This window comes from Acartia tonsa, chromosome 8 (genome assembly GCF_053477335.1).
Source record: "Acartia tonsa isolate MP-2025a chromosome 8, ASM5347733v1, whole genome shotgun sequence".
Taxonomy (NCBI): domain Eukaryota; kingdom Metazoa; phylum Arthropoda; class Copepoda; order Calanoida; family Acartiidae; genus Acartia; species Acartia tonsa.
Window position 1 is genome coordinate 44,790,435 of NC_137267.1, and position 27,887 is coordinate 44,818,321.

At 30.7% G+C, this 27,887-nt stretch overlaps 1 protein-coding gene across 1 annotated transcript in view; it reads right to left on the reverse strand.

Moving 5' to 3' along the window:
• The window catches only part of LOC145327064 (acetylcholine receptor subunit alpha-like), a 120,221-nt gene that overhangs the window by 31,890 nt on the left and 60,444 nt on the right, over positions 1 to 27,887 (reverse strand). The window contains exons 7-9 of the mRNA XM_080170583.1: positions 23,768 to 23,836; positions 19,010 to 19,109; positions 16,167 to 16,303 (exon numbers count right to left, since the gene is read on the reverse strand). Of these exons, the coding sequence (XP_080026709.1) occupies positions 16,167 to 16,303; positions 19,010 to 19,109; positions 23,768 to 23,836 (306 nt within the window). The remainder of the gene's footprint in view (positions 1 to 16,166; positions 16,304 to 19,009; positions 19,110 to 23,767; positions 23,837 to 27,887) is intronic.

Here is a 27,887-nt window from a genome sequence, read left to right on the forward strand (position 1 = left end):
TCATGTGTATTTTTAGAGAAAATTACTTTTTCTAGTCATAGCAGTCAGACCGCTCTTTAGCCGCTTTTTAGCGGCCAGCCGCTAAATTTTAAAACTGCTGTAGAGCGGCCAATTTTGCAGCTAGGATGACCAAATTTTAGGACGAACTTTTATTTTTCATAACAAAAAAATTACTTTTTCTGATCATCGCCGAAAAACGGCAAATAACGGAAACCGCCATTTTTGGCGGCGCAAATTAATATTTTTATCTGTTTATTATTGCTCAAGGATTTACCAAAAAAAATTATAGGTCTCTAGCTGTAATAGAAGCCACGATATTCATGATATATGTCTGTAGTAAAAGCCGGACAAAAATCGGTCATAAAGTCGGTCAGGGAGCGGTCAAACGGTCATAACACCATTTTTCTCAGAAGGTCATTGACATCTAAGTATTCACCAAAAAAATTTTAGGTTTCTACCTTATACACAAAAGTCATAATGTAGAAATTAAGATTTATTTAGAATTTTTTCAAATTTTTTTTGCTACCCAACCGACTTTGACCGGACACCACGACCGACACAGACCAGATATCCTAATAAAATCAACTCTTGCCGACGTATAATTACTAAACTTAAAAAGTCATGAAGTTACAGCTCTCCATCTTACCTACAAAAAAAATGAGATTGAAAAAACTAGAGGGGGGGGTTCTTGGAGCCCCCCCCCCCCCCGATCTGTAAGGGTTAAGTAGTAGTGCTAAAAAAGGTTGCGGACATTTGCAATTTTCTTGCAAAAAATTTTTTCTCGGATTTTAAAACTAGCAAAGGGTGTTATTAGACGTACTTACAGATACAATTGCTAAGCCATTTCGGCCTAACACTAAAATAAAGTTCTTACATCTGTAGGTGCAACAGTGATTTGTTTGGTTAGGTTAACACCAATCTTAGTTACAAACCCCAGAGGCTGAAGTCTGAGCTTTAAGTATATCCTACAGATATATAAATCTTAATACATATTCAATGCCTAAATTATTTATTTACATAACTTATAACATTGACATTGAAGGAGAGCAACCATGCTTAAAACAATTTGTAATATTTAAATAAAGATTTAAAATTCATACGTATTTTGTTTGTGAGTTAACCTCTTACAATGTATGTTATATTCTATATTGTGATTCTCTATCCAACCAGACTTAACAAATATCCTAATATATCAGATGAAAGTAAAAAAGTTGTCCATAGTTTGTAGAATTGTGTTGTAGTGGAAAGGTGGTAATTCCTGTAATCTTGCTATCTTTACTTCCAAGTATGGCACAAGTCTATGGTGCAGTGCAGTGCATTATCATGATTGTAAAAACATTCATATCCATTAAAACATTTACAAAATGGTACCCAATCTTATTGATATCCTCGGGTAATAATTCTACTATTTTTTCAATTTACCATATGCAGAAAACTTTCTGTAATAGGATGCAATAAATAACTATTAGATTATTATTGTTATTATTTTAGATACATTACATTACAATTGCATCATCTGAAAACTAAACTTCAAACCTGTTACATAGCTTTTAGTGAAAAATCTCAATAAATTCATTACCTCCCAGTCAAACTCTTATTATATATTATAATTTTAATAACAATTCTTGGAAGACTCTTTAATAAAAACTATTAAATTTTTTTCCCTTTAAATAGAGATACATCTCAAATCTTAATAACTTAGGCCAAAAGAAAATTATTTACATGTCTAAACTCCAATATGAATGTTATTTTCAATTCGTTATTTTGTATTTTTCAGCCTCTGGTTTTCTCAAACTTTTTCCCCCTGTGGCCCATCCCAGATACTTAGTGAGTGTACAATATTATTGAATATTTGTTTATTGATTGAATTAAAGTTCCTGCACAAATCATCATAACATCATACAGCAGCTCAATATTGCACAATATAACATGTATATCACATATAGTATATTATAGAAAGGTTAAGATACCATACATTTTACTTTGTCTACAAAACATACTTACAAATGCTTCTAGTTTTATGATACTAGAATTTTTTTAGAAAAGAAAACTGTTTCAACTCAACTGGGAAGCTCAACAATAGTTAGTGAACAGTTCTTAGGAGTTAGTGGAATCATTGTTGATAAATAAAAACTCAATTTAGAAAAAAAGATAATTTTTTTCTGCTTATTTTCTGTAAATGTAAGACTTTAAAACATGAGTAAAAAGGTAAAATTTGGTATGGCATATGCACTAGTGGGTTTTCACATGGGCCTATGAAGAAACAGCATCAAAAATCCACAAATTTTTTGGTGTTTTTTTCAGCTGTTTGGCAGTTTTTTTTAAATTTATTTTTTACCCTTTGATAGCAACTGCCATGCCAAATTTTAGTATTAAACTCCTTGTTTAAAGTCTTAGATCATATAATAGATAAAATAAGCAGAAAAAATAATGCTGTATTACACCTTGACTTGATCTAAAAAGATATACAGCATGACCCTCGAAAAAGTATTTTTAAGCATCTGCAGCCCTTATTTCTCAATGAATTATAAAAAAATGCATATGTCCTTGTTCTCCATAGTATTCCACATAGGTAGATATAAAATTTTTTTTTTTACCTCCATTAACACCGGAGATTTTTAGAGCTAAAGTTTTGAAAAAGTGACTGAGGAAAAAGTAACTTTTAACATGAAACGACTTTTTTAGCAAAATTAAGGTAGAAATCCTTTTATTTTTGTTACTAGCAAAAACTTTATACAAAAATGAAATAAAAAATTTAGTTTTTGAGTAAAAAGCATTTTTTTACACATATTTTTTGAGTCTTTTTAGTTTAATGATATTTTGAAAAAATTACTTATTAGGCAAAATTTTTTAAGATTAAAAAACCAAATAAATCTTTATGAATATAGCAGGAAAATTGTTTTTGTTTCACAATCCTAACTTTAATAACAAAAAAGTTATGAAGAAAATAAAATTAAAACATAATGATTTTTTTGTCTAAAAAGCTTAATTAACCCCCATTAAATTATTGAGATGTCAGAAAAGTAGGCGGAGCAACTGTCATAATTAATCCTTTTCTCAAATAAGGGTTAATAAATAACCTAAAATTTGCAAATAATCAATTCATTCAGTAGTATTTTTTGCCATTAAAAATTTATACTTTTTGGTGGAATAAAAAAGAAATAATTAGTTAACTTGTTTTTCTTTGTGTCTCATTATTCAGTTGCCAGAAAAACATAATATAACCATCCAAAAAATAAGAGAAACAAAAAAAAATTCTTTTTCTCAGTCACTTTTTCAAAACTTTAGCTCTAAAAATCTCCGGTGTTAATGGAGGTAAAAAAAATATTTTTATATCTACTTATGTGGAATACTATGGAGAACAAGGACATATGCATTTTTTTATAATTCATTGAGAAATAAGGGCTGCAGATGCTTAAAAATACTTTTTCGAGGGTCATGCTGTATGTATATAAAGATCTGTTTTTGACCAATGAACAAATATTGTGGTAAAATGTACAAAGTAAAGAATTGGTGTGAAAGGAGGTCAGCGGGTAGAAGCATGGTGAAATGATTAAATATGAAATATTGGAAAATACTTTTCTACATGAATATATCAAATATTTTGAGCCTAGGTGATGTATGTGAGTTTCAATAATATCTTTTTCCCTCAAATATATATGATGTATGTATAGCAATGTACAGTTATAGCTATTTTACATCATTCATTTTTCATAAAAACACTTTTCTTGGGTTTTCCTTTAGCATTTCTTGCTTAAATATATCACTTTGCTTTAGAAGTAATGGAAATAATTTATAGACACAAAGAAACATACCAAATTTTTTTTAATAAAACTTAAGAAAATATCATGAAAAATACAAATAAAGAAGAGTAAATGTTCATTTTTATGCTTGTAAATTACTTTTGGCTGCCTTCATTGGACTTTTTCTAAACTAAATGCGTCAGACATCTTATTCTATTTGTTATTAGTAGTGCAACTATTCTATAACTAGATATGCTTAATGTTTTTATGTTCTTTTACTCAATTTCATATATAGACACAATTTCCTTAACGGTGATTATCTTGACTTAATATTATATAAATATTTTCTAATTTGTCTGAAAATTCATTTTATAAAATCACCATACAACAATTTAATGACCATGGATTGACAAATGAACTTTTTGCTTTGTTGCATTTTGCCCTATGTGTGCTTGTTTCATAGTGTAATGAGTTTATGTTTTGTTAATTGTTTCTTGTATCTTTCCTTGTGTATAAATAACTATCTGTATTCATTTACACGTTGAAGCGAGGTTATGATGATCTTCAGTATATGAATAACTAAGTAGTGAAATCTTTAGTTTTCTAAGCAATTTTAAACCATTCTGAGTTTAAAAGTGACTCTTGCCTTGTGTACAGATAATTATTGTTCTTGGACAAACTGTTAAATATTTTGATGTATTTTCATTTAAAACTAGGAATACTACGTTCTGTCATTGGTATAAGTATCCAACTTTGAATAATTGCAATTTCTTGATCATAATTTTTTTTCGGTGCAACTTATTAATCCACAATTGTTTTATCCCCATTTCCCGGTGTTAAGTAAATAATTGTTTGTTTGAAACATCACTCATCATAAAACATAAAAGGTCCAAATGATGTGCATTGTCCTAGTATTGCTACCTATACGCTTTTATAAGGTAACACGATTTATCTTGTTATCTTAGGTATACCATATACCCTTTAGTCTATGTACATATATTTAATATGTACATACTATCTACATATATATGTATCACGCAGTCCTTGTTTGTCATCAAGAGATTTTGTCTCATTTATAAAAAAAAGCCAATTTTTAAAAATAAATTCAAAACCTTCTTATATACATTTAATCTACCTAAAATACTACAAGGGAGTTTTTTTATCTATAAATTTTACTCTCTAATTAGTTAAGCATAAAAAGGTTTTCTTTGATAGTAAATTCAAATAAAATGTGGCTAGGTAGTACTTCATTTTTGGCCCTTTCAATTAAATGCTTTACTAAAATCAAAAAGTTAATTACAAAAAATGAAACTGATTTATAAGGGAACTTTTCGATTCTAAGTTGGCTATGTGATAGCTTTTGATGTTTGATGTATTATAGACAGCTTTCTGCGGATATTAAAATAAAAAAATTATAAGATTGAAACTGGTATTAATTTAACGATTTTTATTTTGATATTCATTGAAAATTGTCTGTAATACAATGCTATGCATGATTTTTAAGTATGGCTGAGGAACCTGTTCTAATCCTGCGGATATTAATCGGTTTTGAAGCCATGCTGGAGATTTTGTCTTGATTTAATTAAGAGTCCACATGAAATATGTAATGTTTAGGTAGGTACATACATTGAACTAATTACATTTCCCTTTTATACACACACACACACACACACACACACACACACACATGTATAATTAGTTTCTCTGAGTCTAGTTTAATCAAGGACACAGATTAAGATAATTAATTGCACAACCATTGTCTGTAAGTCCTAACTGTGAAAAATAATATTGTTTACTTTTGAGCTAAGGCATTTTCCCACTTTTAATTATCTTTCATTGTAGCAGTAGGTACTATTTTTTACGTCTTTAATAAATACACGTGGCTTTGCCCCTAGCCTTCGCTCCGAGAGGTGATGAGAGGAAAAGAACTTAAACCATCACAGGAACAAAATATATGATCCCGGTTCACCGAGATCTTATGCTTCAGACGGATAGACATTTCTATATTTTGTATTAGTGACATAGGGTAAATATTTTATGGCTTTATACCGTGTTGGGGGTTGATTTTACTAGCTTAAAAAATCTTATTGAGACCAAAAAATTTTTTTCAAAAAATTTAAATTCTAGATCCAGCTGTGCTTTTTTTCTGTTTTAAAAAAAACCTTATAATTGTTATTACTGTTCCTTAGGTTGATATATTTAAAAGGTAGACGGTGTATACACGAAGATAACATTCAGATACTCATAATTAATATTCTAATGAGGAGCGGGTCAAAATATTATTCATTTCTTATACAAATGGATGTAGAATATTCGTGGATATTATGACAGGGGAAAAATTGTCGTCTAATTAGGTTGCTATTTTCCCTGTCAACAATTGGTCAGTTCATTTATCCAGTAATAGGGGAGGGGATGGGTACGGGAGGTAGATTGGAGATATCGTTATTTTAGCATATATACATTGTTCCCTTTATTAGAGTATATGATAATCTGGTGTAAGATCCAAGTAATAATATATCCATTTTCATACACCAAATTAACATTTTCATTATCATGTTTTTACATCTTTCACAAATATCCCCAGAAATATTCATTTGATATCTAATTACAGTGGCGTACAAAGGATTTTGTTAGGGGGTATATAATCCAACCACCTTATATTGCAAAGGGGGCGGATACACCCCCCTTCTATTTAACAACCATTTAATAAGTAAAAATATTTTTTGAAGAATACTTTTTACCTCAGATTACATCTGATCTGATTTTAATTAACTTTTAAGAAACAAGTTTTTTTCATTAATTTTAAATCAAAACTTTAATTGACGATACATTTTTTCCTGTCAATATATATTCATGTATATCCTACATCCATTAAATAAGTTTACAACAGTTTGACATTGGCAAAACAATTAACAACAATCAAGAAACGTGGTCGATTTTATTGATGTATTTATTGCAAATACAAAAAAAACTTAAGCATGATTTAAACCTCAAAAATTAATTAATATAGAACATCATATATTCAAATTGTTTTATTTTATATGTTTAATGCTTATGCATGCTAAAAAATCTTCTTTTATAATCAAAATCAGCTTGTACTAATAACGAAATTAATTCTTAAAAAAACGAAACCTATACGTGTTTTTCAGACGTCGTTGGGCGGGGGGCAACACATCGTAAAATTGACGAACTCTCCATTTGCCCCCTAAATATTATTTTAGATTTGTTTTGCTTGTTGGTTAGACCTTATTCCTGAATCAAAATCATTGTTGGAAAAGTATGGATAATGCAAGTTTGTAACAACTAATTAAAGATTGATAAAAGTATCAAATATATTTAAGCCAACGATTAAGATAATGTATTTATAAAGCTTTAATTACAAGTATTATAAATCAGGATGAATTGATGTACATCCCATCTGATGATAATACACAAAAATACCCTTCTTTAGTTTACAATTAGTGGTTTTATAACGCTTGGACACTCTATTAAATGAACCAAGCAATCAAAATTCTATAAAAGTCCTCAAGGTTGTTAACTGATAAGAAAACGTAATTATAAGACTTTGGGGACTGGCGTAAAAAGCAGCCCAATGTCCCCTCCCTCCATTGAATAAGGCAAATGGATGCCTTATTTTTTTTGAAATATTGCCTGTAGTAACAGGTAAATATTAATTTAACTGCTAATGTCCTCTCCCTCCTAATGTATAAACAGTACACACAATGCCACGCAAAGCCCCCTATCAAACGTGCTCAGGTTTTAAGATCAAAGATCCTGCCTAAATATATTATAGGATAAAGTATTTATGTAAAATTTTCTCTTTATACGTCAATATTATGAACAGCAGAGCTACTCTGAAAGTCATATTCGCGTTAGTCTGTCTGTCTGACGTTGGGGCTTATTATTTGTGTATATTCTTATATACAAAGTAGTTAGGTGTTTTTTTGTCTGAAGTGTAAGATCTCGAAAATGTTTGGTATGATCGGGTTATTTTTCCAGAATTATGAATTTCTCTCTTTCTCTATTTCTATTTCTATCTCTCTCTCTCTCTTTTTCTCCTTTTCTCTCTCTCTCTCTCTATCTCTCTCTCTATCTCTCTCTCTCTCTTTTTTTCTTTCTTTCTCTCTCTCTCTCTCTCTCTCTCTCTCTCTCTCTCTCTCTTTTTTTAACAACAAAATTTGTATCAGATAAAATTATCCGATTGATCTAATTTTTTGAATACTGATTCCTAGGACAACAAAGTACAATATTATAAGCGAAGCATCTCTATAATCAAGTCCTGAAAATGTAAGTATGTCCAAAAACATTATCCTGTACCTAGCAGTTTTTCAACAAATTTACTTATAATTTTGCTTCGATTCTTATATATTTATATTCTGATTATTCAGTTCTGACACCATACAAGTGTTAATGTCCGTTTGTCCTACCGTTTCAGTGCTTCGCTTTTATGGATGTTGTCATCCTTGTTTTATACATATTTTACCTTGAAAAACATTTGTATGTCAACTACTACACAAACTCGTACTTGTTTATATTTTAAAGGATTTAGAATTTCTTTGCAAATATAACAAAGCAAAATAAACGTTAAGTGGAAAATACATTTTCTATTTTTCAAAGAATTTTACAAAATTTTTCTTATTTTGTTTATTTTAGAAAAATAAGTGTTTGGGATAAAAGGGTAAGGTTTAAGTTTTGAAAATTTAAAGAAGGAGGGGAACATTAGCTGTTTATTACACTAGTCCCCAAAGTTTTAAAATAACGTTTTCTTATTCATTGGCTTCATAACTTTGGGGACTTTATTGAATTTTGATTGTTTGGTTTATTACGTTTAGTGTCCAAAAGTTTAACCACTAATTGTAATCTACAGAAGGAATAATTTTTTGTTTGAATATTGGGGATATACATTAATTTATCTGCGATTGTCCCATTAGATCCTTGAGAAAAATACTTTAAAAAACCAAAACAGGCCAAATATTACTATATATAATATTGAATTTCAGCAAGGAGGGTGGTTACTTTTATCTAGCTTTGATTGATTTGTTCAAACTAATTTTGTCCAAACTTTTAAATCATTAATCATTATCTACTAAATGGGCAATTGTCTTTCATGCCAGAATAATACAGTGCTTTGTGGATTTGATTATGTGGACATTAGCATTACTGATCAACATACCGACGAACAAAATATACTGGGACTTCCAAGCCAAAATGAGGGGTCTTTGCTCTGTCAGGTTAGATGCAAAATAAGGCCAGTGTAACAAATTGTCCGAATAATCTTTCAAGTAAAATTCATAAATTCTTGTTGCGAAATATTCCTAGCATTAATATAATTTCCTTAGATGTATATTTATGCGTAAACACAGTAGAATTTAAGCATAAATTGGCACGAAAAAGTATTGGAATGTGTTTATGTCTGATGGACCTTGGGAATGGCCTTAAGCTTTGAAGATCAAACCTTTCAAGAAGGATAATCTGGACAAAACATTTTGGGTGTTTAGGCAAAACCCAGGGAAATTATTTAATTAAAATATGAAAATTGGATATTTACTATTTTGGCTTTATACCTAAAATAGATTTAAACCTGCCTAAAAATCAGATTTGCTGACAATATTTTGAAACTCTATTCATAAAAATTTATATTTTACTTTAACTTCTCAAGAAATATATTATTATTCTTGTCATTTTACCTGTACCAATGTAGCTTTGAGAAAAGCAACAGAAGAAAACTGTACAAACAATAAAGGTTAAATATAGAATAGTTCTTTTAAGTACAGCTTTCAAATCGATTTATATAAGCTGGATTAGAACCGGTTATAGAGATCTTAAGCTTAAGAAAAAGAGACAGTCATACGAACAAACATATACTTTTTATTATAGAGTACACTGAACCGATTAAGTTCTCAATTTCAAGGAAGTTTTATATAGGTTCCGGGCAGAATTTGATCCAGAATTTCATTTTCCTTTTAAATCATTTTTATCATTTAAAGACCTTTATTGATACAATTAATGTTTTGAAGAATAACTTAAGAGATTTACTTAAAAGATTAATTTTACAACTGTTCAAACTATGACATCACACTAGTGCCTAAATCCTAAATACACCGCTACTCTTTTGTGATTGTAAATTGAAAATAAGATCATAGAACCAGTGTTCACTTAAAGTTGAGAAATGTGGGAAAACCAGTAGTGCTGGTGACATATTACAAAATTATGGTCCATCCATTTCAAACAATTAATACTTTAGTTTTTTTTTTCAGTTTAAATATTTAATTTTGACACTTTTAGCAATTTCCCCCATAGTGCCTTATCGAGCACAATTACCTTCCCCCTTTATCTCGAAATAATTGAAAATACAACGATTAGGGCCCTTATGAGGGGGGGGGGGGGGTCCGTGCACAATAAAAACTTATAGGAAAAAAAATTTCTCCAAATTAATCTATCGTTTAGCCCTAGCAGGAAGATTTAACCATGCCGGACTATAAGAATTATCCCCATTTAAACATGTTATCAAAATTGGTATTATATTTCTGTCAGAGACAGAAAATAATACAGTTTGATGGGGAAAAACAGCCAACAGAGAAGCTACTTAGGTTAAAACTATAAGATACAAAAGGTACATCTTCAATATTTAAAGTTATCAGGGCACGGCAGCCGCGTGTAAGCCTCATTGAAATTATCATAACTTTAAAATTCAGCTTTATGTCTAAACCTGTTCCTAAACAGACAAAACATCTTTTCAAGAAAAAAATTGGTCTCACTACCAGTTTTAAACTTGAGGCTAAGACGCCACTACCGAGCCCTGAAAGTTATGATTTATAAGTTCCGTGTTACTATTACATTTATCAATGCCACTAAACTAACATAACTATAATACATCATTTACTAGAAGCTTTTAGATACGTTTTAGTAACGAAGTTTCTCTATAATTCACTTTGTTTGTTCGTCCGACATTCCGTCCGTCCGTCCGCCGTTAACGCTATACAAGAAATGTTAAAAAACTTAAAATTAAATGAAAATAAACCACAATCATCCCAAATAATATGTATTGACATGGACCTCATTTATTGGTCAGTTCGTTCATCCAGTAGGAGGGAATGAGATTGGATAAAGAGACATGTTAGTTTGGCCACTTTATTAGAGTACATGAAAATATGGTGCATCAAGCAATAATAAATCAATTTCCCAAATATACGCTCTTTTCAAAGATTTCATTCTTGTTATCCATTTAGCCCAAGCAAAATCCGGGCAAAATTCAAAACCCAGAAAATTTATAATTTTTCCTACATTTCAAATTTAATTTTATAGTCTTTAATCTGAATAACATTGGCATAAATTTAGCTAAATAATTCCATTTTCATCAGGAATCTAAAGGGATAAGACAAAGGCCGATAAATTCATGTACATCCCCAATAATAATATACAAAATTACCCATTCTATGGATTACAGTTAGTAGTTTAAACGTTTGGACACTCATCTTAAAGAACCAACCTATTAAAATCCAATGAAAGTCCCCAAAAACTTGTTAGGCTAACGAATAAGAACATTATTATAAAACTTTATGGACTAGTGTTATAATCAGCCTAATATCCCCACTCACCCTGGTTTTTATAGAACTTGGATACCAAATTTTAGCTTTGAATAATTTCAATGTTCAATTAAAGTAAAATAACAGAGGGGGCATAAGCTATATGAAACTAGCTGTCCACAGGGTGGGGATCCATTCCCGATTTTGTATTGGGTCTTTGAAATCAGCTATCAGAGTCGTCAATATAAACACAGCCAAAAGAACAGTAAGTAATTTGCTAGCAGAAATGGATTTCCACCTCTAAAACCAAGTTATTTTCTGGATTATATATATACACTTATACATTTATTGTTCAACACATAATTCAATCCTCCCCTAATTATAATCAATAAATTCTGCCTTTTGTATCTAGACAATAATATTTATATACATATAAATGTATTAAGATAGCGAAAAGGTAAAACTGCCATTGCCCTTTCCCTTCCTAAATTCTGAGCATTTCCCTAGTTTCTAGTTGATGATTTCAAATCTCATCAGGATTATCACAATATAAACCTTACTGCTGCTATGTCAGACATTTACCATTAATAAAAGTAGGAAAGAAATAAACCAAGTAAAGCAAATTATCTTGCATCGTATAATTGACAGCCAACTCCGGATATTAAAATAAAAAATATATAAGACTAAAACCAGTTTTGTTAAAAACTGGAATTAATTTTGTTGTTTTTCGTGGAAAATTGTCTGTAATACGATTCTATACGTGATTTTTCTTTATATCTAAAAACCGGTTCTAATCCAGCGTGATACTAATCAGTTTCGGAGTCATACTGGAAAACATGTTGAAATTCCTTGTTAAATTTTTATCTGTAAAATTTTCTTGCAAGGATTGACAAGTTAAATAAATTGACGACAATTTTCTAAATCTTTTTTGTCGCACATACAAAATTGGTTTTAACAGTTTGAAATTTTGCTGGATAGACTGCTTTATTGGTTTTATTTTATACAGTTAGAAGCGTAGCATTTCTTTAATTTACCCTCTAAACACTGACTGACATATTCATTTTTCATACTATTTTTTTCTCAGGGATCTAAAGTGATTAGAAAATGGTCGATAAATGTATGTACATCCCCAATGATGATACACAAAGTGACGAAATTGCCTCTTCTATAGATAACAATTAGTGGTTGAAACGTTTGGAACTTAACTTAATGAACAAACCTATCCAAATTCAACAACATATTTAATCCAACGATTAAAAAAACACTATTATAAACCTTTGGGGACTAGCGTCATAAAAAGCCCATTGTTCACTCCCTACCCGCCAATTTTGGTCGAGACACGACCCTGTTTACTGCTAAAACATTGCATAAATTGATAAAATGCTAACAACACGGGAAATAACAATTAAAGCTTTTCAATAATTCTTTTTATATTTGTGATATTCTATTGACAAACTTTTAAATTTTCTGGATGTAGACGAAGAAGGTCATTGAAAAAGAAAGGGAGGTAGTTGTCTGTATTTACATCTATACTATAGATCTGTTTTGTAAACCTTCACTAACCCAGCTTATCTATACCTAACTTATCCAAAGACTAGTCATATAAAATGTTTTACAATTTTACTTTTAAAATTCTGAATTAATGATTTAAAATACTTAAAATGTATGCTTTTTCATACTAACCATAAGTAGATCATGTAGAAATATATTCATATACCTCACTGTGGCAAAAATAAAGTAAATGTAAAAAGTATGTTACTAGCTCTCAGTAATAGACATATGATATCTAGATGGTACACCTGACCCCAAAATTCGTCAAACTTAGTTGAAAATTCAAGCAGAATAATACCTTTATTTATGTTTGTTATACTCAATTCTTTTAAATAATACCAGAGGCGAAATTTTACGGGGATTTATTTCTAGAAAAATAGATCTATCCTAAGAAATTCAACTATTCATAGCTGACTTATAATACATGTTTTGTCATATGCTTAAGTTAACCTAGCAAAGCTTTATCCTAAGTAATGCGACGATTTATACGCGAATGAAATGAAAAAATAACAGCCATTTCTGACTAAAAATATGTACACTTTCTAACCAATAGCATGAACGGGTTGTTCCTTTACACAGGGGGATACTTATAACAATTTAGGCTCGCAACCCTTTTTGATTTTATTTAACTTTTGTAGATTCTTTATACAATTTTCGATTTTTAACAAAAAATAATTTTGCCTCAAGAGCGAGTAGCAAACCTATTTTTTTAAACAAAGAATCTAACTCTGTTTTCTTATTGGCTGATTTAAAGGGTATGTCGCTTTAAATTAAATCTATTTTCTGAGTAATGTAATGTTTATGTTTATTGACTTATTATTACTACTTATTATGTATTATATATTTATTTTTTTCTCACCTTTAATGTAAATATGGAATGTATAAAGCCAGAAAAATAAAAGGATATATATACTTAAACACTTTAAAGTACCTATAAAAAAACGCCATACAATATAAATGACCAGTAATAGGCCAATACACAGACTTAATAACTAGTGACAGGCCAGTATACATTTTTATTGACCAATGGTAGGCCAGTATGACGTCTTTTTTCAAGGCACTATTAAAAGCTTTTCAGCATAATAAAATTGAAGTAGCTTTAAATAATGCAAAATAAAGATGTCCGTTTTTAACTAATCAAAAAAGTAAATAAGGGAGGAGGGAGAAATTGGGCTGTTTATTACACTAGTCCCTAAAGATTTACATTAACGTATTCGTAGGCTTATCAACTTTTGGGAATTTGATTAGTTCGTTTATTAAGCTGAGTTTTCAAACGTTTCAACAACTAATTGTAATCTACCAAAGGGGTAATTTTGTGTATCATTAATGTGGATGTACATCAATTTATCAGCCATTGTCTTATCCCTTTAGATCCCTGAGAGCAAAATTATTTATTTCAATACGATACGTTAGTTCTAATAAGGTTTAAGGGAGCCAAAAAGATAAAGTTATTTAAGGGTTAGATTTCTATTTTCTTTAGTCAAATAGCCGAATACAAAAAATCTACCAAATTTAAAGTCTAATATTTCTTCCATATATTTCTGCCTTTCTTTCTGAACCCTAATAGTATATAGTACGTAGGTATGATTAAAACAGAATATCGGTGACCAATTTAGCTCATTAATAGTTATTTATCGTATTCTACTAAAGACAGCTTTCTACGGATACTAAAATGAAAAATTTGAAAAAAATGTTAGTCCCGAGGAGCTAAAGGTATTAGTTTTATGATTTTTAATTAAATATTGTTAAAAATTTTATGCAATACGATACTATGCATACTTTTTCAGCATGACTAAGAACCGGTTTTAATCCAGCAGATAAAAATCAGTTTTGATGCCATAATGCTATTTGTTGGTCATCAAGTAATCTGATTATTAGTACACATTTTAGTAATGCCTATTAGACATATATATAAAAAGTACAAATAAATGGTGCTATGTGTTGGTCATTAAGTTATCTGATTACGGATACTATGTGCAAAGTAAAGTACATTGCAGATGAATAATAATAATACACTTAGAATTGGATAGAGTATACGTGGATATATTGACAGGGGAAAATTAGGTTGCTACAATGGTCCTTATTTATTTGTCAGTTCTTTCATCAAGTAGGAGGGAAGGATATGGGGTTGAGGGGGTCGATGGGAGGTATCGTTATTTTAGTCAGCTGCGAGCATCACTTTATTACATGGAAATCTGGTGCAACATCCAAGTAATAATACAACGATTATCTTACAAGTGGTGCTCGTTCAAGTCAGCAAATATTCAATTTTCAATAGCACTGCCACTTTAAGCCAGTGCTATAGATAGAGTCCTTTTATTAGACTGTCCAAATCTGTGGGGGAAAAGAATTCTTCTCCTCAATTTAAAATAAAACTTAAAGTTCCTAAAAATAATCTTTTTAGGTTTTATGATCCTTTTCTACAATTTATTTGTGTTCTGTATGATATTTGCAGAATTGATAATCTATTTTTAAAATAATAATATTTTAGTTTTGAGAGCACATCTTTAGGAGTAGCCTAATTAGATATTACGCATTCTATATTCCACAATATGTTTCAATAGTAATACCGTCTCAATCATATTCATGTTAAAAAATTAGGTACGATGATGAAAAACTTTAATCTTATATAGATGCAATGAATTTTAAAAGTCTTCCTTTTTTTTACATTTTATTTTTTACAATTAGAGCAAACAGATATAATTTGATTTTTTTTCTAATTGACAGAAAAGTGTTGTGCCAAATATCATCTTACAAACTGCCATAGCATAAATATTGTAAACAAAAATACAAATTTCCTCCGAATAAAACTTTCTGAATGTCTTTAGAATTACGTGAAGAGGACAAAAGTTCCCATGATCAATTTACCTGAGCTGGATCTTTAAATCATTTAGTGGTGCGCCAGATTGGGGCACGCCAGAGGTGGTCCAGATTGGCGCACCTTATATCAATCTTTAAATCAAAATGGCATAGGCGATCCGGCGCACTCAGTGTCGCACGTCTGGCGCGGTGGTTACACTTGTTTAGTGTAAAAAATGATATAAAGATCCAGCTCTGAATGTATTTTTATTATAGTGAAAAGGACAAAGTTTCTCCTGATAAAATTACCTGAATGTATCAAGAATAATGGTAAAGAGGACATATTTTCTCCAGATAAATTTATCTTTATGTATTTTTAATCATGGCGAAAAGGACAAATTTTCTCCTGATAAAATTACCTGATATTATTTAGAATCTTAGTGAAGAGAGAATCATGGTTGAGAAGACAATTTTCCCCTGGATTAAATTACCTTAGCTATTCTAAAATTATAGTGAACAGGACTGAATTCCCCCCGAACAAAATTACCTGAATGTATCTAGAATCATGGTGAAGAGGACAAATTTCCCCAGGAGTGGGACGACAAGGGAGGTGGGGGGAATAATCTCAGCTAGCAGGAGGAAGAACACAGTGAGAGACAGCAGGATAGAGATGGAGAGGGATACCTGAAATGTATAATAGTTTTAATAATATTATAAACAGTTTTCCGTGGCTATAAAATGTAAAATTATAAGATTAAAACTAGTTTTGTCAACCAAGGGCTAACAAAACTGGTATTAATATTATGATTGTAAAATCTTATATTCATAGAAAACTGGCTTGGGTATAAAACGATACTATACATGATTTTGAAATTCAGTTATTCAGTGAAAGATATCTCTAACCACCAGATTAGGGTCTTTAATTTAGGGGTCTTAGGATAGTTTTATATTTTTTATACATATTTGTTTTAGCTATTGAGATGTTTTCAGGCTAGTTTACTGTCCACCCTCCATCGCCTAGATGCTAGAGAGCGCAACCCCAAAAACAAAAATTAAATTTCTTAATTAAAGTAAATTTTTAAGGTCTGCATCAAATGTTATTCTTAAGTCAAACTAACTAAAATTACGTTCTTTCAAGTATGTTTATTAATAGAAGCTTTTAATAGTGCTATCAAAAGGGAAAATAATTTAAATGGATTATTCTATTATGACGTTATTTTGGATATTTTTCCGAAAGTTTTCAAATTTATTAACTTCTTAAATAGGAACTATAAAGAGCTTCGTATTATTGCTTTTATGATGATTTTTCTGGCTGGAATATCAAAGGCGTGAAACCGTTAGCAGTCACAAACAATATAGTTGGGCCTTTTTTAAAAAAAATCTATCAAAAAGTTATTTTGCAAAACAATAACAGCCTTAAGTTTGTGTCTTAAAACCAAATTTGGTGTCAGGACAAACGTAGGAGTGACAAAGGTCGGAGTGGACAAACGTAGGAGTGTCTAAAATATCAAGTTAATCCTTAACTGTCGGGCACTTTGCTGCACTTCAGTCAGTCAGGGGGGGGGGGCGTTGTACGCCCCCCCCCCTATTATCATAGCTCCTAATAGAGCTATAGGGCTAAAATCACTTGTGCATATTCCCTGTTTTATAATGAATTTTTGACCTTAAGTGAAGTGAGTCAAAGTCAAATTTTGCTTTCTTCACCCTTTTATTTAATAACCTTTGTTTTAAGGTCCTTTTTTACTGAACTATTTCTATACAGAATTGGGTAATAAGTGAATATACAAATAAGCCCCCCCCCCCCCTGTCACTCGGGCGTTTGTCCTTGGACCCAAATTATGTTAGTTTAATGAATATTTTGTTGTGCAGTTTAAAATAAACAATACATTTTTTGGAGCTAAATTAAAAAGAATAAATGAAAAGAAAAAAAGTTTCAAGATTTTCCTATAGTATAAACTTTGGGGAGTTTTAACGAGGTCATTTTTGTCCATATAGTGCGGAGCAAAAACAGCTTCGTAGCTCAGCAGTAACTGTGACAAGAGTTTAAGAAGAAATCCCCAAATTTTGGGCTAAATACTATTTACACCTAGGAATCAAAAGGGATAAGACAATTGCTGATACATTTTTGTACATCCCCTATGATGATACACAAAACTACCCCTGATGTATATTACAATTAGTGGTCGAAACGTGTGGACACTCAACTTCATTAAACCAATCAATTAAACTTCAAAGTTGTTAAGCCAACGAATACTAAAACCATATTATAAAACTCTGGGGACAATTGTAATAATCAGCTCAAAGTCAATCCCTGAATTAAACTGCAAACTAATTTAGGAAGAAAACAAGATATAAGACCGCAATATCTAACTAGGAAAATTCACGTAATTTTTTTTGCAAGACGTACATAGCCTAACTACAGAACAGCTTTGCTGCAAAAAGTTTAAATACACCCATCCTGTGCAAATGTGTTATGAATTTCAAAAATGCATTTAATAAGCAGAGAAAAAAAACTTGGAAAAGAATTCCTTATATTATACCTAAGAGCCTTTTCTAGTACCTGACTTTTAAACTATAATTGCCAAAGTTTGAGTAAAATGTTTATATAATGTATAAAGTTAGAATGTGTTTTGTTTCTTTTAATCAGAGAGAGAGAGAGAGAGGACAATGGGCTGTTTATTACACTAGTCCCCACAGTTTTATAATAACCTTTTTATATTCGGTGACTTAAAAAATTTTGGGGACTTCAGTGAATTTTGATTGGCTGTGTCATTAAGTTGAATGTTCACACGTTTCAACCACTAATTACAATCTACAAAGGTGTAATTTTGCGTATTATCATTGGGGATGTACATCAATTTATCATTGTCTTATCCCTTTAGATCTCTAATCTTTAATGTTCTGAACATCATTATATCTTAGGTATACATTGGACACAGCATAAGTAGCGCAGTAATATCAGCATCTTTCATGAAATGAAATGTTCATCCTTGAAGAAAGCCTGCAGGAAATACACACAGAAATAAACTGTTAAAAGACTGCCTCAATTATAACCCAATACCCCAAACTTGAAGACTCCAGATTAAATAACAAAAAGTCAAAGGCATCTTAATTAAAAGGATATTTTAGGGAGTTAAAATCTTTCAAATTTTTCCATATCTTTCATATTCAAAATCTCTCAAAAGCGTACCAACTCTATAATCGTTACAGAAAGTCCGTATTAAAAAATATTGATTTTTTACTTTTTTGCAACAAATTTATGGACAATTTTGTTTAGACCGCTTTGTAAGTTTTGACACTACAAGAGTTATTGTTCGTTTGTCCTTCCTTCTGATTTTAGAGCTTCGCTTTTATGGATGTTGCCATCCTTGTTAAGATGATATTGCTTACCTTTTCCCCGCTGTCTGAGGGAAGATAGAAAACCAGTACAGTTAGGAAGGAGATTCCCATACACGGGATTATTAGATTTACTGTGTAAAACAACGTTTTCCTGAAAAAAAATAAAAATATATGATACATAAATATTTTTGCGGTGCTTTCCCCTTTGACATTTTATGCTATTCTTCAGACACTTATTATTTAAAGTGGAGACTTAATAAAAAAATCTGTTAAGGGAATAATACTTTTTAGCTTGATTCAACTACAAAATTTTAGGGATCTAAAGGGAAGAGAAAATTGCTGATAAATTAAACGTGTATCCCAACGCCTAACTTAATGAACCAACCAATCAAAATTCAACAAAAGTCGCCAAAAGTTGTCAAGCCAACAAATAAGAAAATGAAACTTTTGGAACTAGTGTAATGAACAGCCCAATGTTCCCTATTTCACTGACAAAATGTTCAGATAAGAATTTAAAATTCTAATTTTCCATATAAATGTTAACTTTGATATAAAAAGTATAAAGAATGTATTTACATTTATACATATTTTATGTGTCGTTCAGCATTGAGGACATATATTTGTATATACTATTTGAAAAAATGCATTTAGTTATTATACAGCATTCATCATTGTAGACAGCTTTCCGCGTATATTAAAATGAAAAATTTTAAGAATAAAACCAGTTTAATTGGCCAGAAGGGCCAAAGGACCGGGCTAATAAATTAATTTTATTATTTTTATTTCAATACTCGCGAAAAATTGTCTGTTATACGATGCTATACATGATTTTTAAGTATAGCTGAGAACTGGTTCTAATCCAGCGGATATTAATCGGTTTTGAAGCCATACTGAAAAATCATTTATCTCATTCTAAATATTTTGGAATTTATATGACTATCCTTAGTTTGGATTGAAGGAAAATGGTCTAAAGTATAATTCAAAGATCATGTATAAATTTTATATCTGTATAAAATACAGGGCGCGCAAATTAAATTTGGAATAATTCGTTTAGTATGGCTTTTAAAGCTGTGGATCAACTGCAGTTCATGGTAAAATATTCCTGGTAACGAATATTTCCAAAAATCTATGAATTTTAAAGGCTGCTAGCTGCCAAACGGCTGAACGCACATATCATTCCCGCTCACCGTTTTAAGCAACATAAGAAGGCCTACAAATAATCTAGAATAGCCATAAATCAATAATGCACAATTATCTCACAGTACAGAGAAATTCGCGAAAAAGACCTATTTTACGCGTTTTTTTCTTCAGTGGAGCTTTCCCTGTGTATCATTGAATCTTAGCTATTCCAGATTATTTGTAGGCCTTCTTATGCCGCTTAAAACGGTGTGCATGCATGATCTGAACGTTTAGCCGTTTGGCAGCTAGCAGCCTTTAAAATTCATAGATTTTTGGAAATATTCGTTACCAGGAATATTTTACCATGAACTGCAGTTGATCCAAAGCTGTAGTTATAATCGTTCATCTGACTTATTACATGAAGCAATGGGACCAATACGGGCGAGTCTGCTGTACATACATGACACTTTAACGCCAGGTCCAACAACCAAGAACAATTAAAGGGGAATACAATTATTCATTTTCTGACCCAAAACCTGGGATGTTAGTTTAAGTAACACTCAACAGACAACCAACTATTTAATTGCACGACCATTGGCTGGAAGTCCTAACAATGCATGGTAATGAGTTGCACACATGTTTTGGGTCAAGGAATTCCCCCTACTCTTACCATTAATGTCATGCATCTGACATAGCAGCAGCTATGACGCGGGGTTGAACCGAGATTCGAACTAATCATTTTCCAGGTGACGAACCGGTTCTAATCCTGCGGATTAATCAGTTCCGAGTTAGATTTACACTTTATATTTATCTAGGGCACCCTGTACTTATAAAATAAAAATTTTCTATGCGCATATTTGTAACGATAACTTTCTTCCTCGTATTCATTCAAATCCGGTGGATAGGAACCGGTTCTCATCAATACGAAAAAACTATGTCTAGCATCGTATTATATCCAGCTTTCTACGAATATAGAAATGTACAACCATAAGATTAAAACCAGTTTTTTAGCCGGTGCCTAAGGCACCTCGGGGCTAAAAAAAACTAGTTTTAATCTTATAACTGTACATTCTATATCCGCAGAAAGCCGTTTATAATACGATGCGAGAAATAACTATTACCATTGACAAAATTATACAAAAAGAAAGAACATTACAGGGGCTTAAGTAAATTTTCTATTAAACTATGTTACAATAGGCCGTAATTGTCGTTCAAAAGGAAACAATAGTTATTTATCGCATCGTATTATAGACAGCTTTCCGCGGATAATAAATGAAAATTATAAGATTCCAGGGGATAACAAAACTGGTATTTGTTTTACAATTTTTATTTTCATATTCTTGGAAAGTTGTCTGTAATACGATGCTCTACATAACTGTATGGCTGAAAACTGGTTCTAATCCAAAAGTTATTGATCGATTCGAAGCCATTGTCAACACCGCCCTCAGGCGTTTTTCAGTCCTTGGATACTTGTATTATATTGTGTTAATCCTATATTATTCATTGTTTATATAAAGAATAGTTTATTAATCAATTCTTAATGCAATGTAATTACCATTTATGAATGTTGAATATTAAATGTATATGTTGTTTTGTCCCAATAAATATATTTGAATTTGAATTTGAATAGAAGTAATATACATTTTTCTGTTATTATCTATTATCCAATGTAGCCCGTCCGCAGCATATGGCAAACTGTTGGGCCATTGAGCTCTTCTATTTCATGGAATATAGCATCTAATAAATCATGGTTTTAGTCTATTTCCATCCTTGGAAGTTTTTTTCTAAAAACGCCCCCAGTAACATTATGTAAATTTGAAATAATGTTTCTGAAGATTCCTTCAATTTAGTTGTGAAAAAGACATATTTGGAGAATCTATAGTAGCGAAGCCTCTCTATAAATGGTTGTCAGTAAGTTGGTTGGTTGGCTTTTTCTTGTCAAATTATTGGCAAAAGCGGGTGGGGGGGGGGGGGTGGCTTGGCATGTTAATAATATCACGATTAGTTAGAATTTTTGTTTTCTATTGTGCTATTAATTAGGTATCTAAGGGTATGAGAAAATGACCGATAAATTGATGTACATCCCCAATGATGATATACAGAATTAACCCTAAATGTAGATTACAATTAGTGATTGATTTGGACACTTAACTTAATAAACCAACCAATCAAAATTCAATAAAAGTCCCCAAAGTTGTTAAGCGAAGGAAAACGTTTATATATAAAGGGACTAGTGCAATGAACAGATCAATGTCCTTTCCCTCCTGGTTATTAATGAAATTTGAAGTGTGGGACAAATAATTAATAAATTTACTTTGAAGAATAGGCTTCGCTACTAGAGTACATACCAGTCCTTGTTTTATTACTTTTATGACACGTTTTTACAACTTCACTTCCAGATCTTATTCAAAGACAATTTTCGGATCAAGTCGGGGTTACATAAGAATATCTTGGGACTTTCCCTCGGAGTACATATTGAACACTGATACCACGCTTTCTTACTTTTAAAATCAATTTAAACTAAGTGAATTTGGGACAGGGTAAATTCCCCCTAAACCTAACCCCTGCGGGGCTACCCAGTATCCCCGTCTCAAATCCCTTTTTAGGTTTAGGTTAATAGAATAGATTTGACTTTCGCTAGCCTAAAATCTTTGAGATTGAATATTGATTAGATTAAGTCAAAGTAAAAATGTCTGAAGTTATCCACCAATACTTTTATTAATATAAGAGGTAATTATGTTTATCATCATTATAGCACATTGTCCCATTTTCTAAGATTTCTACTATTGGCTACTTCATTTTAATAAATATAAATCAATAAAAAATAATAAGATTCTGCATATTTTTGATATGATACAAATTCTATATTTTAGGAAAGGTAATTGGTAAAATTACTCTACTTTATATTATGTAAATCTTAGAAATTTAACATTTAAATTTTTTTTATATGTGATTTTAAATAGGTGAAACAATTCTCTTTTTTATTATTATTTTTATTTCCATTTTATTATTCATTATCTTAGTTGAAAGTAATATCTAGATAATTATTACCTAGTAATGTTGAATTAATATCTTAATAATGATTACCTTCTCATAGCAATATCAGAAGTAATATCTAAATAATTTTGACCTTCTCATAGTAATATAGAAAGTAATATTTAGATAATTATTACCTTCTCATAGTAATATTGAAAGTGATATCTTAATATTTCTTACCTGATCATAGTAATATTGAAAGTAATATCTAAGTAATTCTTACCTTCTCATAGTAATATTGAAATGAATATCTAAATAATTATTACCTTCTCCTAGTAATATTGAAAATAATATGTAAATAATAATTACCTTCTCATAGTAATATTAAAAGTAATATGTTAATAATTATTAACTTCTCATAGTAATATTGAATATAATATCTAAATAATTATTACCTTCTGATAGTAATATTGAAAGCAATATCTAAATAATTATAACCTTCTAATAGTAATATTGAAAGTAATATCTAGATAATTATTACCTTCAAATAGTAATACTGAAAAAAAATATCTAAATAATTATTACCCTTTCATAGTAAAATTGAAAGTAATATCTGAATAATTATTACCTTCTCATAGAAATATTGAAAGTAATATCATAATGATTATTACCTACTCATAGTAATATTGAAATTAATATCTAAATAATTATTACCTTCTCATAGTAATATTGAAAGTAATATCTAGATAAGGTTCATCACAACAGGTGTAGAATTTCACATTCCTAAAAAAAAAGAAAAAGATTAGGTTAGGTTAATTAGGAACTAAAGTCCAACAGATGCTATAAAGTTGTACTTTTGTCTATCCATCGTACAGGGAATCCTCACAAAAAAATCAGATTTCTATCTTAAATAGGAGACGGGAAAATCACATTTCCCTGTTTACTATTTAGGGTTAGTGGACATAATACAAAGTAAGTAAGAGAATCATGATTCATAGCGTAAATATGTAAGAACGGATATGGGATATACGTGGATATATTGACATGGAAAAATTTGTCGCTAATTAAGCTTGGTCTATGGATAACTTCTATTGATCAGTTCGTTCTTACAGAAGAGGGATAGGGGATGGGGCAAATGGGGCGTATCTTTATTTCAACCAGCTTCAAGCACCTTTTTATCAGAGTACATGAAAATCTGGTGCAGCATCCATGTACTAATACATCGATTAATGTAAATAACTTTTACAAAATATTTAAATTACAATTGAAGTCGATGTAATAAAGCATAGACTATTTAGAATTACGGCAGCAATGAATTTTCTAATAAAACACAATAATAGTTATTTCTTTCATCGTATTATAAACCGATTTCCGCGGATATAGAATGTACAATTATTAGATTAAAACCAGTTTTTTAGCCCCGAGGTGCCGAAGGCACGGGCTAAAAAACTGTTTTTAATCTTATGATTGTACATTTCTATATTCGTAGAAAGCTGGATATAATACGATACTAGACATAGTTTTTTCGTATGGATGAGAACCGGTTCCTGTCCACCGGATTCGAATGAATATGAGAAAGACTCTTAAACACACATATTTGTCAGAGATCTTAAGGGATAAGACAATGAACGATAGATTTATGTAAATTCTTACTCTGAAGATTAAAATTCTTTGCAGAAAAGTTAAGACATTTGAACCATCAATCGAGATTTATTAAAATTACATTTTCTCGTATTCATTCGAATCCGGTGGATAGGAACCGGTTCTCATCCATACGAAACAACTATGTCTAGCATCGTATTATATCCAGCTTTCTACGAATATAAAAATGTACAATCATAAGATTAAAACCAGTTGTAATTATAATTGTACATTCTATATCCGCGGAAAGCCGTTTATAATAATGAAAGAAATAACTATTATGAGAGATTGTTTTCTATTTAAATATTTGGATTTTAGGTACCTATATTATTTGCTATCCAATATCCCCTCATTCCCTGCATATGTATGTATTCATAACAATAATAATCAAGTCTTTTAGTAGCCGGGCTTTTAAATAAATGGCATTAAATAATGGCATGTTGAGACAAATTAAGTTATAGAGAGATTATGCGATAATTTTTACGAAACCTTTGACCAACAAACCAAGTAAATCCTTGTACAGAGAAACATCACAAAAAATTCAGCTTTCCATCGTAAATAGCAGCCAAAAAGATCACATTTCCTCCAAAACGCTACAAACTGACTGACAAACAGACAGACATTAAGTGAAGTATAGCATAGCTTTGCTACTAAAAAACATATCGAGTATTGATTTGAACGTACAGTTTAACATGAGTCAATTGTAGAATTGCTCGGATGATGGAGCTACTATAAAGTTTAAAGCCTCTGCGTAGCTAGGACATAAAATTGCAATAAAATACTGAAAATGGGTCTGCAGCATGTAAACAATATAAAACAAAAGTGCTAAATAATTAAACACTATGCTCGGTCCAAGGGCGTGCTTATTATTATTTTTAAGGGGGGGGGGAGGAAGAAAATATTCCTTTGATATACCTCCAACGCAAGACAATTTATTTTAACGATTTTTTTTGAAAGGTTTTACGAAGGGCTGGTGCTTAGACGTCCAAGGTGGGGGGTAAAACATCAAATTTTAAAATCTCTCATTTTACCCCCTACCCCTCTCAAATTAAAAAAGAATGCATTAGATTCCTCCAACTAAAACCTTTGAAAACCCTCATTTTACCCTTTTCAAAATAAAAAGCTTGGACATCCTTGGTAGAGTGTTTTGTTGCGGTCAAATATTGATTTCACCCCCTGTTCTACTAGAAAGCTAACTTTCTAAAAATTTTTTCCTGGGAATGGGGGAAAAAACCCTCCTTTGAATATCAATATCAGACCTTGCTATTCTAACAATCAATTCTACAAAAAATCACGAAACCTTTGAAAGTAAGGTGGGGGTTTATCTTGTTTTTTTTTCCATGTAACTGAAGAGGGGTGGGTAAGAAGGGGAGCAAAAGGGGAAGGGGTTGTGGGGAACTTTTCCTTTAGACTTGTTTGTCAGAATCACATTCCCTTTTCCCTGATCAATATGATCAGAAAGTAATAACACAACCAATCACCCTATGTGCACGCCTATGGTTGGGTCATTAATTATTAATCATTCTCTAAATAATGTATTTTAGTGTATATTAATTATAGTTGAAATGTTATAAATAATATATTTGAATATGGGTAATGTTTATAATATAAATAACTATTTATTTTTCACATTTTTAGAAATGTGTTCATTCAAAATAGACATGGCTTTGAAACCGATTAATTAGAACCAGTTATTAGGAATACTAAAAAATCATGTATAGTATCGTATTACAGACAATATTCCACGAGTATTAAAATAAAAGGAATATAATTGATTCCAGTTTTGTTAGCCCAGGGTCCTTTAATGCCAACAAAACTAGAAATAATATTATAACTTTTACTATTATAATCCGCGGAAAGCTGCCAATAATACGAATCGATGAATAACAATTTAATTGTTGGTGCATTGAAGTGTGCACAATTTTCACTTTGGAGGTAGGGGGAGAAAAGTACCCAAATAATGTTTAACTATCCACACACCCTCTGAATGATTTTTGGGGAATTTAGAACGGCTTTGTTAGTGTAAAAGAACAAGACTTTGGTATACTCCCCAACTTCTACACCTTATGTATACACCTATACGTTTGTGTGTGAGGTTTTTCTTTTTTATTTTCAATTTCCTCTGCTTTCAGAACCTTGTTGAAAGTGAAGCTTTTCTATAGTTACTGTTGGTCTTTCTGTCTGTAAAGGTAAACTTTTATTGTTAATTTTGGCATAATAGAATTTTCATATCGGTTTTAAACTTGGCATGGTGATTCCTGTAATAGTTAGGTATGATTTAGAAAGCAAAGCAACTCTGTAATTGTTACCAGAATGTCCGTACTTCCATATCAAACAACTAATTTTTATTTGATAAGTTATCCTATTGAACTTATTTTTGGAATACTTATTCCTAGGACAACAAAGTAAAATGTTATAAGCCAAGCATCTCTATAATCAAGTCCTAGAAATGTTAGTATGTTCTTAAACAGTATACTATATAAAAGCAGCTTTGCTACAAATTTACTTACAATTTTTATTCAACCTATACATTTATATCATGATTATTCAGTTCTGACACTCAACAAATGTTTATGTTCATTTGTCCTACAGTTTTAGAATTTTGCTTTTATGTATGTTGTCATCCTTTTTTTCTGATTATTCTTAAAGCAAATTTAGATGAAAAAATACATAAAAAGGTTAAAAACATATATTTTTCAATTTTAAAATGTTATAAAACTGCACTTTTTCTACTTTTCTCATATTGTTCTCTCTTTCTACTTTAATATGAAAGTTGACATGTCAAAATGCTCCGCTGCTAGAAAACTTTCACAAACATTTGAGACAATATTAAAAAGGAAATGGCCATTTTCCTTGGCACTAGATTGGTCTCTGTGTTCAGCTTGAAAATAAATGTCTTTTTACGGCCATTTCACTTTTTTACAAGTTAAATTTTATTTGTCTGATTTCTTGACATTAAATGCATTGAAATTCAAGAAAATGGCCAAATAAAACTCTGGTTGTTGGTTTCACTGTTTCATCAATTTACATTTTTTGTTATTTTTGTTGGTAGTAAGAAGTTTTTACTTACCTAAGTAATGTGGACAGACCAATTACAAGATTAAAACCATTTTTTATGTTGGGAGGAGGGGTAATTTTTTTTGTAGGGGCAATTTCTTTTTTGTGGTTATAGTTGTAGTTTTAAAAGAGAACC